We start from the raw sequence: 14,039 nt of genomic DNA on the forward strand, positions 1-14,039 counted from the left end.
AACTTTTTTTGTTAATAAAACCATCAAGAATGCATAATTCTCCTAAGATGTTAGAAAAACCTTTCAATAAAGCATGAAAGTAAGATTGTCTTTTAAAGCAGGTAAACAAACTGGCACATATATTACACTCATTCACCTTCTTCCTCAAATAAACCACTTTATTAGCTGGTATAAAACAGCTCAGACACTACCACCATAAATGAATATGTTTGGCAAAGAACATCCGTCTGGCTCCTCAATCAATCAATCAATCAAACCATTATACACTGGTAAAATATTAAGCGGGAATGAATGTCCAAGGTCTAAAAAAATAAAGAGTTGACATTTCAGCTTGACACCAGATTTTGTTCCCTATAAGTCATAAAATCGAAAGGTCATTCATAAACTTTCAGATAACATCATCGGGTTCCAGGCTTCCTCTCTGTGCTCATTTCACTGCTCTTCCCCCAACATTCACTAGGTTCCAGTCACATTTCCCTCATTTTTCTTCAGGACCACCTCACTACTGATCCAGGGACTTAGCACCTGACATTCCCTCTCCTTGTAATGCTCTTTTCCACAGTGATACCCCCAGTGCCAAGAACAAGTATTTGTTGAACGATGAATGCCAATAATCATTTGTGATTTGGGAATCATTTTTGTCAGCAGAATACCTAAAATTATTTTATTTTGCTCTGAATATCTTTTGACTTTAATTCTTGTAATATCCATTCTGTGATTTCCAGAAAAAGGTCAAAATTTTCTTTTGTTCGTTTTTTTTAAAAAGAACATGTTTCTAAGAAAATAAGCTTTTACATACTAATAGATATTTAAATGTACCATTTAAAATACTTACCAAAGAAGTATACTATTTCTTCAAAATAGCATTTTTTAATGAGGGTTCCTTGGCAGTGGAGTGTACTTATAGTACAGATCCACCGTTCTCAGGAGAGAGATCTCCTAATATCATGCTTCAGGTATGAATCCTAAGTGATGGAGTAAAGATGAACCCATTACTAAACCTAAATCAAGAGTGCCTAACCCTGTTTCAGAATATATGTTTAGTGAAAAATATAAACATGCACTTCATGTGGAAAAACAGTGGATCTAAAAGTAGAAGCACTACTGACTGAATCTTATTACTTTTAGAATTTTTCAAAACACCGAGAAACTATATCATCATATAAATTACTGATGGCCCGTTAAAAATTACTGTTATTTTTTAAATGGAAATTCTACTAGTAAACCCAAACCAAGAAAACCTCTAATTACAAATACAGCTAAAGTACGTCACAAAATAAAAACCTTTATTGAGCACTTCAATTAAATATAGTCTAAATTAACATAATAAAACAATGAAGCAATATTTTCCATTTAAATCAACACAGCAACTAAATGCTGATTTTAATATGCCCCTCACTCAGCTGATTAAAAACATCTATTAAATAGGGTTGAGAAAAGGAATACCTTATAGTCAAAGTGGCAATTCACAATTTAATCAAAACATACTGATACGTTGTAACAGGCCACACCTGGGTAACCATAATAGACTATTGTTCTCTTCTTAAGTTCTTTAAAACATGTATGATGTTTGAAAGCAAAAATTATTAACTTTGTTTGACAGAGTTTTCAATGTACATTGATAAAACATATACAACAAACATAAAGGTGGGGAGGATAAAGGAAACTATATGGTTGTAAGGCTTCAACATCTTGTGTAAAGTGGTAAAAAGTAAACAGGTGAAAGGTGTGATATGTATCTTATAATCCCTAGAACAATCAGGAAAAAAAGGAATAAATGAAAATAGAGTATTAATTTTCTTAAATCCAAAAAAGATGGAAAAGGAAAAAAGAGTAACAAAAAGCAATAAATTTAAACATATCAATAGTTACAGTAAATGCAAATGGTCTAAACAAATCACTTAAAAGATAGAAACTGACAGATTCGTTAAAGAAAAAACAAAGCCCAAATATATGTTATCTATAAGAAACCTACCTTAAATATAATGATACAGGTGTTAAAAGTAAAAAGATGAAAAATATACGCTATATAAACAGTAAAGATAAAAGCTGATATATACTATATTATTATTAAACAAAGTACACTTTGAGGAATTACCAGAGATAAAAACGAACATTAAAATATACAAGTAGCTATTAATGAGGAAGACAATAATCCTACCTGGGAATGTACATAATACAGCTTAAAAACCATGAAGAGAAAACTGACAGGACTAAAGGGAGAAATAACCAACCTACAATCATAGTTGGAGATGTTAATACCCATTCGTTACTAATAGAATGACTTAGAATTACTAAGAAACTATAACATTTGACTAATACTATAGCCACCTTATTAAGCCACTGACATTATTGAACCCTATACACAAAGGCACAGAATAACAGTCACCAAGAAGACCTTATGCAAGACCATAATACAAGTGCCAAAGAGTATCAGAAGACTGAAACTGTACAGAATATTGGCAGCAGTAGAATGAAATCAGAAGTCAACAGCAATAAGAGATTGAGAATAGCCCCAAATATTTGGAAATTAACAACATATTTCTAAATAACTTACGGGTTAAAGAAGCTTGCAGAACTCTGTTTTCCATATCTGGCCAGAACAATATCTTTCATCCCACATGCTCTTCTTGAGGAAACAGCACTATGTAACTTCTAAGACTATGTCTTAAAAGGCAATACAGCTCCTTTCTGGTTCTCCTTAGGGCATTTGTTCTTGGAACTCAGCCTCCACTCTGCCAGGAAGCCCAAGACACCAGATAATGAGAACTCATGCAGGTGTCACAGTAACAAGACCAAAGGAAGGTCCCAGCTAATATCTAGTATTAAGTGCCAGATATGAGTGAACCTTCAGATGATTCCAGTCCCTAGCAGTTGCCCAGTCATCCCCAGCCTTCAAGTTTTCCCAGCAGAGGCCCCAATTATCATAGAACAGAATCAAGACATTAGTGCCATGCCCTTTCTGAATTTCTAACCCATAGATGTTTCACCGTAATAAAAGTTGTTTGGGGTGGTTTGTTACACAGGAATAATAATGGGAAAATAAGAGAGATTAGAAAATATTTCAATATAAATAATACTAAAAATACAAAAGAGAAAACTAGTGGGAATTAGCTAAGGCAGTAATTAGTGAGAAATTTAGAGCTTTAATGTAATAAATAGGAGGAACTAATAAATATAAGAGCAAATATAAATGACATAGAAAACAAATAAGAGAGCAAATTAACAAAGCCAAAGCTGGTTCGATGAAAAGATTAATAAAATTAATAACCCCTTGGCAAGATAAAGCAAGAAAAAAGAGAAAAGTATACAAATTATTAATATCAGCAATGGAATAAAAGATATCAACACACATCCTAAAGGCATTAAAAGGAAATATCACAAACAACTTTATGCCAATAAATTTTGTAAATTAGATAAAAATTCCATGAGAAACACAAATGATCAAAACTGACAGAAAAAGAAACAGAAAATCTTAATATTCTCATTATATGAAAGAAATTATCAAAATCTTCACAGAAGAAAACTTCAGGTCCAGATAATTCCACTAGTGAATTTTATCAAACATTGAAGGAAAAAATAGCACAAACTCAGAAAACAGAGAAGGTAACATTTCCTAACACATTTTAAGAGACAGTATGACCTAGATAACAAAACTTTATAAAGACATTAAAGAAAACTACAGATCAATATCCCTCATGAACACAGACACAAAATTTCTCAACAAAATAACAGCAAATCAAATTCAGCTATATATAAAAAGGATAATACATTATGACCACGCAGGGTTTATAATAGGAATGAATAGTTGGTTTAACATTTGAAAGTCCACCAGTGTAACTCACCATGCTGACAAAATGAAAGATAAAAATCAAGATTATCTCAAAACAATATAGAAAAAGCATCTAACTAGTTCATAAAGAAAACTCTCAGCTAATTAGGCAAAGAAATAAATTTCCTTAATAAAAGGTGCAAAGAAAAAACCTATTGACTAACATCATACTTAATGGTGAAATACTGGACACTTCCCCTCTAAGATTACACAGGAAGGCATTCCCTGATTCTATTAAACACTTTATCAGAAGTTCAAACAAGCACAATAAGGCAAGACAATAAAATAAAATAAAAGGAAGACTGGGAAGGAGAAAGTAACACTGCCTTTATTCATAGATGATATGATTGTTTATATAAAAATCATAAGGAATCTACTAAATAACTACTAGAAATAAGTGAATTTAGGAAGATAGCAAGATAAAAGCACAAGATACAAATATAAAATGTTTCTATGTACTTGTAACAATCAAATTAGAGATTTAAATTAAAAAAATTCCATTTACAATAACAAAAAAACATAAAATATTTGTGAATCAATTTGGCAAAAGACCTCTATACTGAAAACTCTAAACCACTGCAGAGAGAAGTGAATAGAGATCTAAATAAATGGTGACACACCATGTGCATGGACTGGAAGACATCAATTTTCTGTAAATAAACCTGCTATGGATTACATGCAATTCTAATCAAAATCCAAACAGGTGTTTTGTAAAATTGGTAAGTGGATTCTAAAATTTACATACAAATGCAAAGAACCTAGGATGAAAAAGTGTTAAAGAGAACTTATACAATTTGATTTCAAAGTTCCCTATAAAGCTATATTAATCAGAACAGTTTTATATTGGCATAAAATTCAAAAAATAGACCAATGAAACAGAACAGAGTTCAGGTAAGAATCCATTAAAATATGTTCACAAAAACACAAAAGTACTTATAGCAGTGACATACATTGTTTTCAAAAACTGGAAATAATCCAAATGTCTATCAACAGTAGAATGGATAAATAAATGTGTGGTACATTCACATATAATATCTACTCAAAAATTTTTAAATGAACTACTGATAAGCACATAAACACTATGTTGAGTGAAAGAAGCCAGACACAGAAGGTTAAATTATCCCATTTAGTTGAAATTCAAGAACAGGCGAAACTATACTACAGTGATAGAAATCAGAACAATGGTAATCTATGTGTGGTAGGAATTGATTGGAAGGAGGCACAAAAAAACTTTCTGGGGTGGTGGGAACATTCTCTATATTTGAAGTAAACAAGTGCATATATTCATAAAAACTGATTGACCTGTATGCTTAAGATGTTTGCATTTCACTGTAAATTTTACTTTTAAAGAAACGTATTAGGACTTCTGGTCACAGGATTTCATTAAGAGAGTGACAATGCAAACCAGACAGGGACAAGATATTTGAACGCGTACATCTAACAACAACAAGCTGTATCTAAAAATATACAGAGCTTTAACAAATCAGTAAGTAAAGGATAGACAACCAAATAAAAACATGGGCAAACAACATGACTGGGCATTTCTTTTGAGGATATCATCTGGAAATTTGAGCACTGTCTCCTCACCTAAATTAAAATAAAGCTTCAAACCCAAATAAGGCTTAAGAATACAACCCGGAAACACAGATCTGGAAAATTTCCTCAAGGATTATCGGTAATTCTTTGGATATCTCTATATCTCGCCCACAAGGATATCATAGACTACTCTAAGTAACTAACATTTATTGAGTGCTTATTTTATGTCAGACTTCGTGCTGAAGAATTTATGTGCATTATACGTCCAATTCTCACAACTCTGAGGTAGATACAATTATCTCTACTTCAGTGCTCAAGAAACTGGGACACCATTAGGGAGGCAATATACCTTTGCTCAAAATCTTATAGCATTAAGTAGAGAAATCAGGATTCAATCACAGGTCTGCCTAATCCAAAAACTGCATTCTTAAATACTGTACCACAATACTTCCATGTATCTTCAATCTCCTACTGAATAATATTATCATCTTGGGCATTTCCCTGACCTACTGGCCTAACAAGTACAGCAAAGAAGACGATGAGTATTACACTACTGGTTCTTTTTTTTTAAATGATTTTTGTTTAGCGTGGTTTTGAACTTCATATAAACCCAGTTTGTTTTTTATTTTATTTATTTATTTAGACATTTTTAAATTTTTTATTTCTATTGTTGGCTGCGTTGGGTCTTTGTTGCTGCACACAGGCTTTCTCTAGTTGCGGCGAGCGGGAGCTACTCTTCATTGCAGTGCATGGGCTTCTCATTGCAGTGGCTTCACTGCGGAGCATGGGCTCCAGGCACGTGGGTTTCAGTAGTTGTGGCATGTGGGCTCAGCAGTTGTGCCTCACAGGCTCTAGAGCGCAGGCTCAGTGGTTGTAGTGCACAGGCTTAGTTGCTCTGCGGGATGTGGTATCTTCCCGGACCAGGGCTTGAACCTGTGTCCCCTGCATTGGCAGGTGGACTCTTAACCAGTACGCAACCAGGAAAGTCCCACACTACTGGTTCTTACTCTATCTTTACTAGATAAAATCTGAAGGGTCCCCAAATCCAAAAAGTTAATCATTGTAAGTGATTTTAGAGATCTAGTCAAATCTGTTAATTTCTGACGTGAAAATTAAGACACAGAACTGACAAATTCTTCATTAATAGTCCTTATAATTTTATTTTAATTAAGAATTAGATGACCTATTTCTAAAAGTCTTCACTTCTCCTCTTTAACTGAAGTACTGGTTTCTCAAAGATTCCACGTTGTATAGTACATACCAGATTTTTCATTCAAACTAATTACAAGGAATAACAAGTGGATTTATTTTTCATTTATTACTATATTTGTCACTTAGATATGTATTACATATGCTTCACTCTTATTAATTTATGATATATTGAAATATAAATGGTATTAAAAATGTCTAACTATAACATAAAAGTGACTTCAAATATATTTCCAAAGCACATACCCGTTAACTAAGCTTAAAATTGATCAACAAATTAGTAGTCTGTTCTTATTTTGACACAACTCTATATTTTTCTTTTCAGTCTTCTTTGAGAGGCTGTTAAATTATAAAGTAGGTATCATTGTAAAGGCAACAATTAATTTTGTGACCAAGAAAAAATATTTAAAAATTTTTGAGTGTACAAGAAAAAAAAATCACACATCTATACCTATTTATCTAACTACCTACCTATCTATCTACTTTTGTTTTTTTTTTTTGGCCGTGCCACGTGGCTTGTGGGATCTTAGTTCCCCAACCAGGGATCGAACCTGGAGCCCTGGCAGTGACAGCACTGATTCCTAACCACTGGAAAGCCAGGGAATTCCCAATCTACTATTTTTTTAACCTAACCACATTACATTAATAACAGGCTAAGTTAAATAATGCAAATTGTTCCATTTTTGGAAAATAATTTGGAAAAGCTAATCCCCTAAACAAAAAGCAATTGACTTTAAGATCTCTGAGCACTTTCTAGGAATTTTTCCTGAAGGAAAATAAGAAATAAGATAAATAGGTATGCATAGTGATAAACTGAGGATAAAAACTAAAATGGTCTACGACACGAAAATGGACAAAAGAATGTAAAATATCATTTTAATAATTTCATATTGATTACATGTTGAAATGACAGTATTTTGGATATAAGGGTTAAATAAAATAAGCTATTAAAATTAATTTTAGCTGTTTCTTCTTCCTTTTTTTTAATTTGGTGCCAAAAATTTAAAATGTATATATGTAGCTTATAGTATATTCCATTGATAGCATGGTCTAAAATGTCTGTTGATCTGTCCAAATAGCTATTGACTATGAAAACATATAATAAAAAGTTACTATGAATTCAGTAAAAAATTTCAATGCTTTTATATTTTATTAAATCACAACAGCACCTACAAATAATGCTTTAGAGCACATGGAGATTTCTGGACTCTCAGAAACATCTGTGGCCTAAGTATAAGGTACACTGGTCTAGAATTCCTATCATAATTGGTGATGACATGATATTCATAAGCAAAAAATAGTAATTCCTAGAATCATGCTTCCAATGATCTTCCATTCAATTTTATCAGCCAATTACATTTATATTTAGCCAAAACTGAACTTATCTTTCCCATTCCCATGGGAAATACCACTGTCTTCCTCCCTCTTAACTTCACTCACCCTAAAAGCCAATAGTAAATAATAAGCTCTTTGGACATTTTCAAAGACCTTCAATTTACAGCACAAAAATAACCCACTGGCCATTAGGTCTTTTATCTTCACTACCAAAATACTAAACTGCTCCAAAATTATATTAAAATAATAACTTTTCTTTGAATCTTAAATCTTACAACAAAATTACCATTTTATTGTTCTACCTTTTTCAATTCTATCAACTCAGGTAAGTAAATTTTTAACAGTAGATATGAAAAGGTCCTTGAAGTTCTGCTTCTATCAATACTTCTCCTTAATACTAAGTTTCAGAAAAATAAATCAAAGCATTTGCATAAGCACACAGTGTGCTAATAAGACCAAATCAAGAACAGATTATTGGAAGTCAGATTGGGTTGCATAGTTCAGCACAATATTTCACTTACACACAAAAAAAAACTTGTAAATCCCAGTTTAAAAGACCATGTGGATGTTAATTTAATAATCATAGAAAAGCAGTTTGACTTCAAAACTATACCATGATTGTGCATTTTGTTAAACACGTCTACAGGTTGTATAAATATGGATTAAGTAGTTGATTCCATGTTCCTATTCTGGTTTACTGATTCAAAAAGCTTAAAATTATTTCTAAAACCTTCTACGTGTAGAAAGAATGCCACAAAAGCCTTTTTCCAGAGATTATGAACTCTGGTTTAACTGAATTATTAGAAAGATTATCCTTGTTTGAGTTATTAGTTTCTTTAGGGGGTGAATGAAGGGGAAAAGAGTTTGAAAGATGAGCAATCTGCAGGGCCACAGAAAGCAGAGTCCTGTAAACCATGCCTGGGACAAAGTTTAAGTTAACTTCAGGGAATGCTTTTCAAAGAATAAATTACCTAGCAAAACTTGGTCTAACAGAGTAATTGCTACAACAAAAAAAAAGTTCTGGAAAAAAGAACCCCAATTTAAAATATTTTAAATACAGAATTAAGCTGTAAAACCATCTAGCTGGTACATTTATATATATTTTATGCCACAGAGTTATACTGAGTAATGAATTAAATTACTGCATACCTGGGAGGAGCTGTTGGATAAATAACTTTTACATGTTGGAATGTGAAATCTTGATTTAAAACTTGCTCGATCCACGTTCTCAATCCTTGTCCAGAATCACCTGATGAATCACAAAATCTAGATTAGGTTAAAACAGTTTGACAATACAGTGTATTTAAAAGCAGTCTATAACTTTCATGTCACACAGAGGCCGGAACACAGAATAAAAAAATCTTCATAAATAAAAATAACTGTATAGAAACAGATTTATTAATGGGAAATAACTGATCAGCCATCAATAGTTAGAAATATTTTTGATTATTTTACTCGTGACTTCACTTTAAAGACCTGTTTAACTTTGAGTTTTAAGTTTCCTCATTTGTTTAAAGGATACAATAGGAACAAATAAAGCAATTGATTTTTCTAAAAAAGAAATCCTTTCCATATCTGATTTTAAACACTGTCATTTATTTTTTTTACTCTTAAAAATAGTAAATTCCTAAAGTGCTTATAAAATTTTGTAATTGTAACAACCTAAAACAATTTTCTTGGTTAAAACACCAAATTTCTTCAAAAGGGGTATTCAGCATACTTTTATTTTTTACCTGAAGAAATGAGAATTTAATTTTGGCGATGTTTAATCTAAAATAATGACTGTACATCCCATGGCTGAAAAACAACCAAGCCTCATGCAAGAATTAATATATGTGTATTTCCATAAAAAAATGGAAGGAATTATAAGTTTACTTTATGTGGTCCTAAAGAGAAAATTTTCAAGTTAACAACTCTAGTTTTTAATCAATCAATTCATTAAGGCAGCAATTAAAAAAGTATCTATTGAATACCTACTAATGTGTCAGACACTGTGCTTACTGCTAGAGAGGCAGTGATGGGAAGGTGATGGGGAGAAAGAATTCCTATACTCATGGAGTGTATAGTTTATTGTGAGAAACAGACATTAGTCAAATAATCATATAAATAAATGTGAAAGACAAATGTAACCACTGCAAAGGTAAGACACTTCGTACCTCAAGGGTTTATTAGATTCAGAATTGACCCAGTTAAGGATTCAGGGATAACTTCACTAGAATATAAACTCCACAAGGCAAGGTTCATTTTGTGTTTCAGCCAGTGAGTTACTTGTTCATCTGATGCCTAGGACAGTGCTGACACAAACTAGGCATCCAGTAGATAGTCGCTGAATGGTCTGAACTGCGATCTACAGGATGGTAAAAACTGAAGTGCACAGGGAAAAGCATCTCAGACAGGATATGGCAAATGCTGAAATGCTGTACAGGAAGCAGTATGGCATTGAAATGAAAAGCAGAAAATGAGAGGAAAAGCAGTGAATGCAGGATGGATCCTAACGTCCCGACAAAGCCTGAGAGCATGGAGAAGCCATGAAGGTTTTTTGGGGGCAGAAAGGGGGCATGCTTCTAAGGATTACTCTGGAAGCTATGTTAAGACAGACCTGAAGGAGGACAAAGATAGACGTGGAAGGATAGTTAGGAGGCTACTGTTCAGAAGACAGATGCTTAGACTACAGTGATAGCAGTGGAGTATACAGAAATAGATACTAGAAATATTTAGGAGATAAAATTAAAAGAAACTGGCAAGATTAGTTATGAGGGGTCAATTATGAAGGGTTTCTAGGGTGATGGCAAGGGTTTTGGCCAGAGCTATATACACCAAGACAGGAAACACAGGAGGCAGCAGGTCTATACACACTGAGTGTGAGGTACCCTCTTTGTAATGCATTCTAGGTCCTACACGAAGGGTCCTACACGAAGGGTCCTACAACCAGGTGGAGGACAAAATCCCAGTTCTTAGGAGCTGAGAGCGTAGAACAGTGCTTTGCACAGTGGCCATGTAATAGATATTTCTTGAATGCATAGATTAATGCATGAATGACTATTAGGCAGTTGGATAACCAGGTCTAGAGCTCAAAGGAGATCTAAAATGGAGACACATATTTGTGTCACATGAACGGAGATAAAAATAGAATCTGTGGGCTTGTATGGAATTTAGCCTGAGGAGAAAAATGTAGAGGGAGAAGAAAAGAGAACCTAGGAACGAATTTTGAGGAAGCCCAACATTAAGGGCCAGGGAGAGGAGAATGAGTGTGCAAAATACATATAAAGATACAAAGAACCAGGAGAGTGTTTCAAGAAGAAAGGTGAATGCTGCTGACAGTTCAAATAAAATGATGACTGAAAAATGTCCATTACATTTAGCAACACAGAGGTTACTGGCGAATTTAGTAAGAGCCAACTCAGTCAATTTGCTGAGACTTACTCTACGGGGAGAAAGCAAGTCATGCATGATTTGGGCCTGTGTGAACCTTAGAGCTCAGTGTGGAATACAGACATTAAATTAGGTAATTACAAATACGGTGAATGCCACTGGAAGAAGAACCACAGTGTCCTAATGGAGCGTATAATAGTGAATTTATCTAATCTGAGAAGCTGAGCAAAGCTAATTAAGCTATCATTTGTTTTCATCATCCTGAAAGAAGAAGGTACTTTTTTGGTATTTTAGTAGTTGGAAACACTCAAATTAAGTTGGCTAGATATAACTTCTATTCCTATATGATGTTCTATGGCTGCCACAGCCTAGAAGAGAACCTCAAGTTTTCAAGATTTTTTAAAAAAACAAAATCTGCCTCGAAACACTTTTTCAACCTTGAAAAGCAAAACTAAATGCTACAAAACAACATGCATCCATCCATTCATAAAGTCCGCTCTTTAAAAAGCCAGCACCTTATTCCAAGAGTATGGTAAAACTGTTAAAATCGGTTTGCCCACATTTGTATTAACCAGAAGCCAAACATATCCTATAACATAACCACATATATTATTGTCTAATGTAAAATCATATTCCCAATAAGTTGGAGCTCAAAATACACAGGAACTGCATAATACTTGCATAACTGGCAGGATTCTTTGGATAAACTCTTCGTTCAAAACACAGAGGGAAAAAATATATACGTACAACTTTGGCTTTCAGAGACATATGGTTACAAATTTTAAAATGTCAGTAATTTGAAATTGAAAAGAGTGAGGATAGGAACTTTAAGCAAAGCTGTCCAGGGAAAAAAGAAGTCTCAGACTTTTTATGAAATTATTTACTTATTAAAAGGACTATGGTATTGGGGAATTTCTGGGTGCTTATAAACACCCTTGGAGCCCCAAATAATATTAGTATTAGTCTCCGAGTTATAAGCATTGCTGTCATCTTAGACCCCTCATCTTCTAAGTATATTTCATTAGTCAAGTCTTTCCCTTCAAACATCTTTGGTCTTTTTCTTCCCTATTTCCAAAATGATACACCCTAATTCAGAGTTTTTTCAACTTACCTCTCCAGAGCACTGATTCTGGAGTCAGAGATCTGGGTTCAAATCCCAGTTCCACCACCACTCACAGTAATAGCCGAGTGACCATGGACAAACTATTCAATCTACCCAGACTCATTTTTAAAATGAGAATATTTCCTACAACTGCCCATTTCCAGGTTTCCACCCTGTACCTTTACAATCCGCTCCACTATCCAATGACTGTCCTCTTTAAGCCTACATAAGTCCCAGTTTAAAGACCACTTCCTCTGGCAAACCTAACAAGCTCTTCATTTTCCAAAAGCCTTAACAATGCCTATCCAAAGTTTTTTTCCTTACAATTCACTTGGCAGTAAATCACGCACCATCTTGTGATCTCTTGTGATCTCCACTGCTGAGTCAAACTAAATGAATTGTTTTTAAATTTAGGTAGGCCCCCTGAGGACACAGGCTGCATTTCATTGCTTTAAAAAACACTTCCCAAGAACTTACCCTGGGCCGCACTAGGGATGCAAAGATTCAAACAAGCGTCCTTACTCTTGAGGAAGAAGTGAAGTGGGGAAGACAGAAGTAACTACAGGTAAGTGTAAGAAACGCTATACAGAATTAAACACATCACTAAAGGCAGGCGGTGGAAGGAGAATACCACCCCTGGGACTCAGAGTTGACTCTGTGCTTTATCTTGGGGTCTGAAAGACAAGGGGGGGTGGGAAAGGAGAAGGAAGGGGGAGCAGGAAAGAGTGAAGGGGGAAAGGCACTCCAGCCCTGGCATGGTCCCTCACAGAAAGGAGATAAATAATCCACTGCGGTTGAAAATTCCAATCGCTAGTAGCTGACTCTGAAAAGTACTAGATAATGTTATTTGTCTCTAGCAAAAGACTTACCTTTCTAACTTGCTCTGTTTAACTTTGGGGGAGAGACATGGGGCGGGGGAATGTGTGGCAATGGTGAGAATGTAAACAGAGGGCCTCTGGCCGAATGACGGGACACAAAGGCCAGAACAGCGGGCCAGTGACTGCAAGACAGGCAAAAGGAAGACAAGGGTGGGGTGGGGGGTAAGGACGGCCGGGGACAGGTTACCAGACCCGTGTGTCCACAGCCGCGGGGCTACCGAGGGGAGAGTCACACTCTCCGAGTCCACCGCGCCCTACTGGGGCCAGCGCTTCCCCCACTAGGGCAACACTGGGGGAACCGAGTGGGTGGGGGGCGATTCCCATGCTGCAGTAACCGGGACGGAAAACTGTAGTCCACCTGAGCCATGCAGGAAGATCAGAGAGGCGCTGTGCCTCCCAGCCGGCGACACCACGCAGCGCTGTAGGCGAACTGAACCCGACGCAGCCGCCATGACTGCCGCCACGACTAGAGATTCACAAGCCCCGCCCTTACGCTGTTCCGCGGGCCCGCGCACGTAGGCCGGCAGGGAGCGCGCCTCGAGACGCGCATGCGCACTCGGGCTGCGCAGTCCCGCCTCCGGGTCAAGTCTGAGGCAGTTTAGGCTGTACTGAGGCTTTGGTTTTGCCAAGACTGGTATCATACAGGTGACCCCTTCGGTAAGGCACGGATATACTTCTTTGCTGTAGGATTTTCAACTGCAGTTCGAAAACTCTGGATTGCTTTTGATTTGGAGAAATATTGGTGTTAGGATGTTTAAAATTTAACATATAATAA

General features: G+C 35.4%; 1 protein-coding gene across 4 annotated transcripts in view; it reads right to left on the reverse strand.

The window, feature by feature from the left end:
- LYPLAL1 (lysophospholipase like 1) overlaps window positions 1-13,753 on the reverse strand; it is a 36,549-nt gene extending 22,796 nt beyond the window's left edge. For 2 of the 4 annotated variants that reach the window (XM_033430455.2, XM_033430456.2), the window contains exons 1-2: window positions 13,623-13,748; window positions 9,062-9,161 (exon numbers count right to left, since the gene is read on the reverse strand). In XM_033430455.2, the coding sequence (XP_033286346.2) occupies window positions 9,062-9,161; window positions 13,623-13,716 (194 nt within the window). In that variant the 5' untranslated portion in view covers window positions 13,717-13,748. Of the gene's footprint in view, window positions 1-9,061; window positions 9,162-12,863; window positions 12,910-13,622 lie in introns of all 4 variants that reach the window. The other 2 variants (XM_049706398.1, XM_004271026.3) reach the window with 2 other exon arrangements.
- Between the last annotated feature and the right edge of the window lie 286 nt (window positions 13,754-14,039).

This window comes from Orcinus orca, chromosome 1 (assembly GCF_937001465.1).
Source record: "Orcinus orca chromosome 1, mOrcOrc1.1, whole genome shotgun sequence".
NCBI classification, from domain to species: domain Eukaryota; kingdom Metazoa; phylum Chordata; class Mammalia; order Artiodactyla; family Delphinidae; genus Orcinus; species Orcinus orca.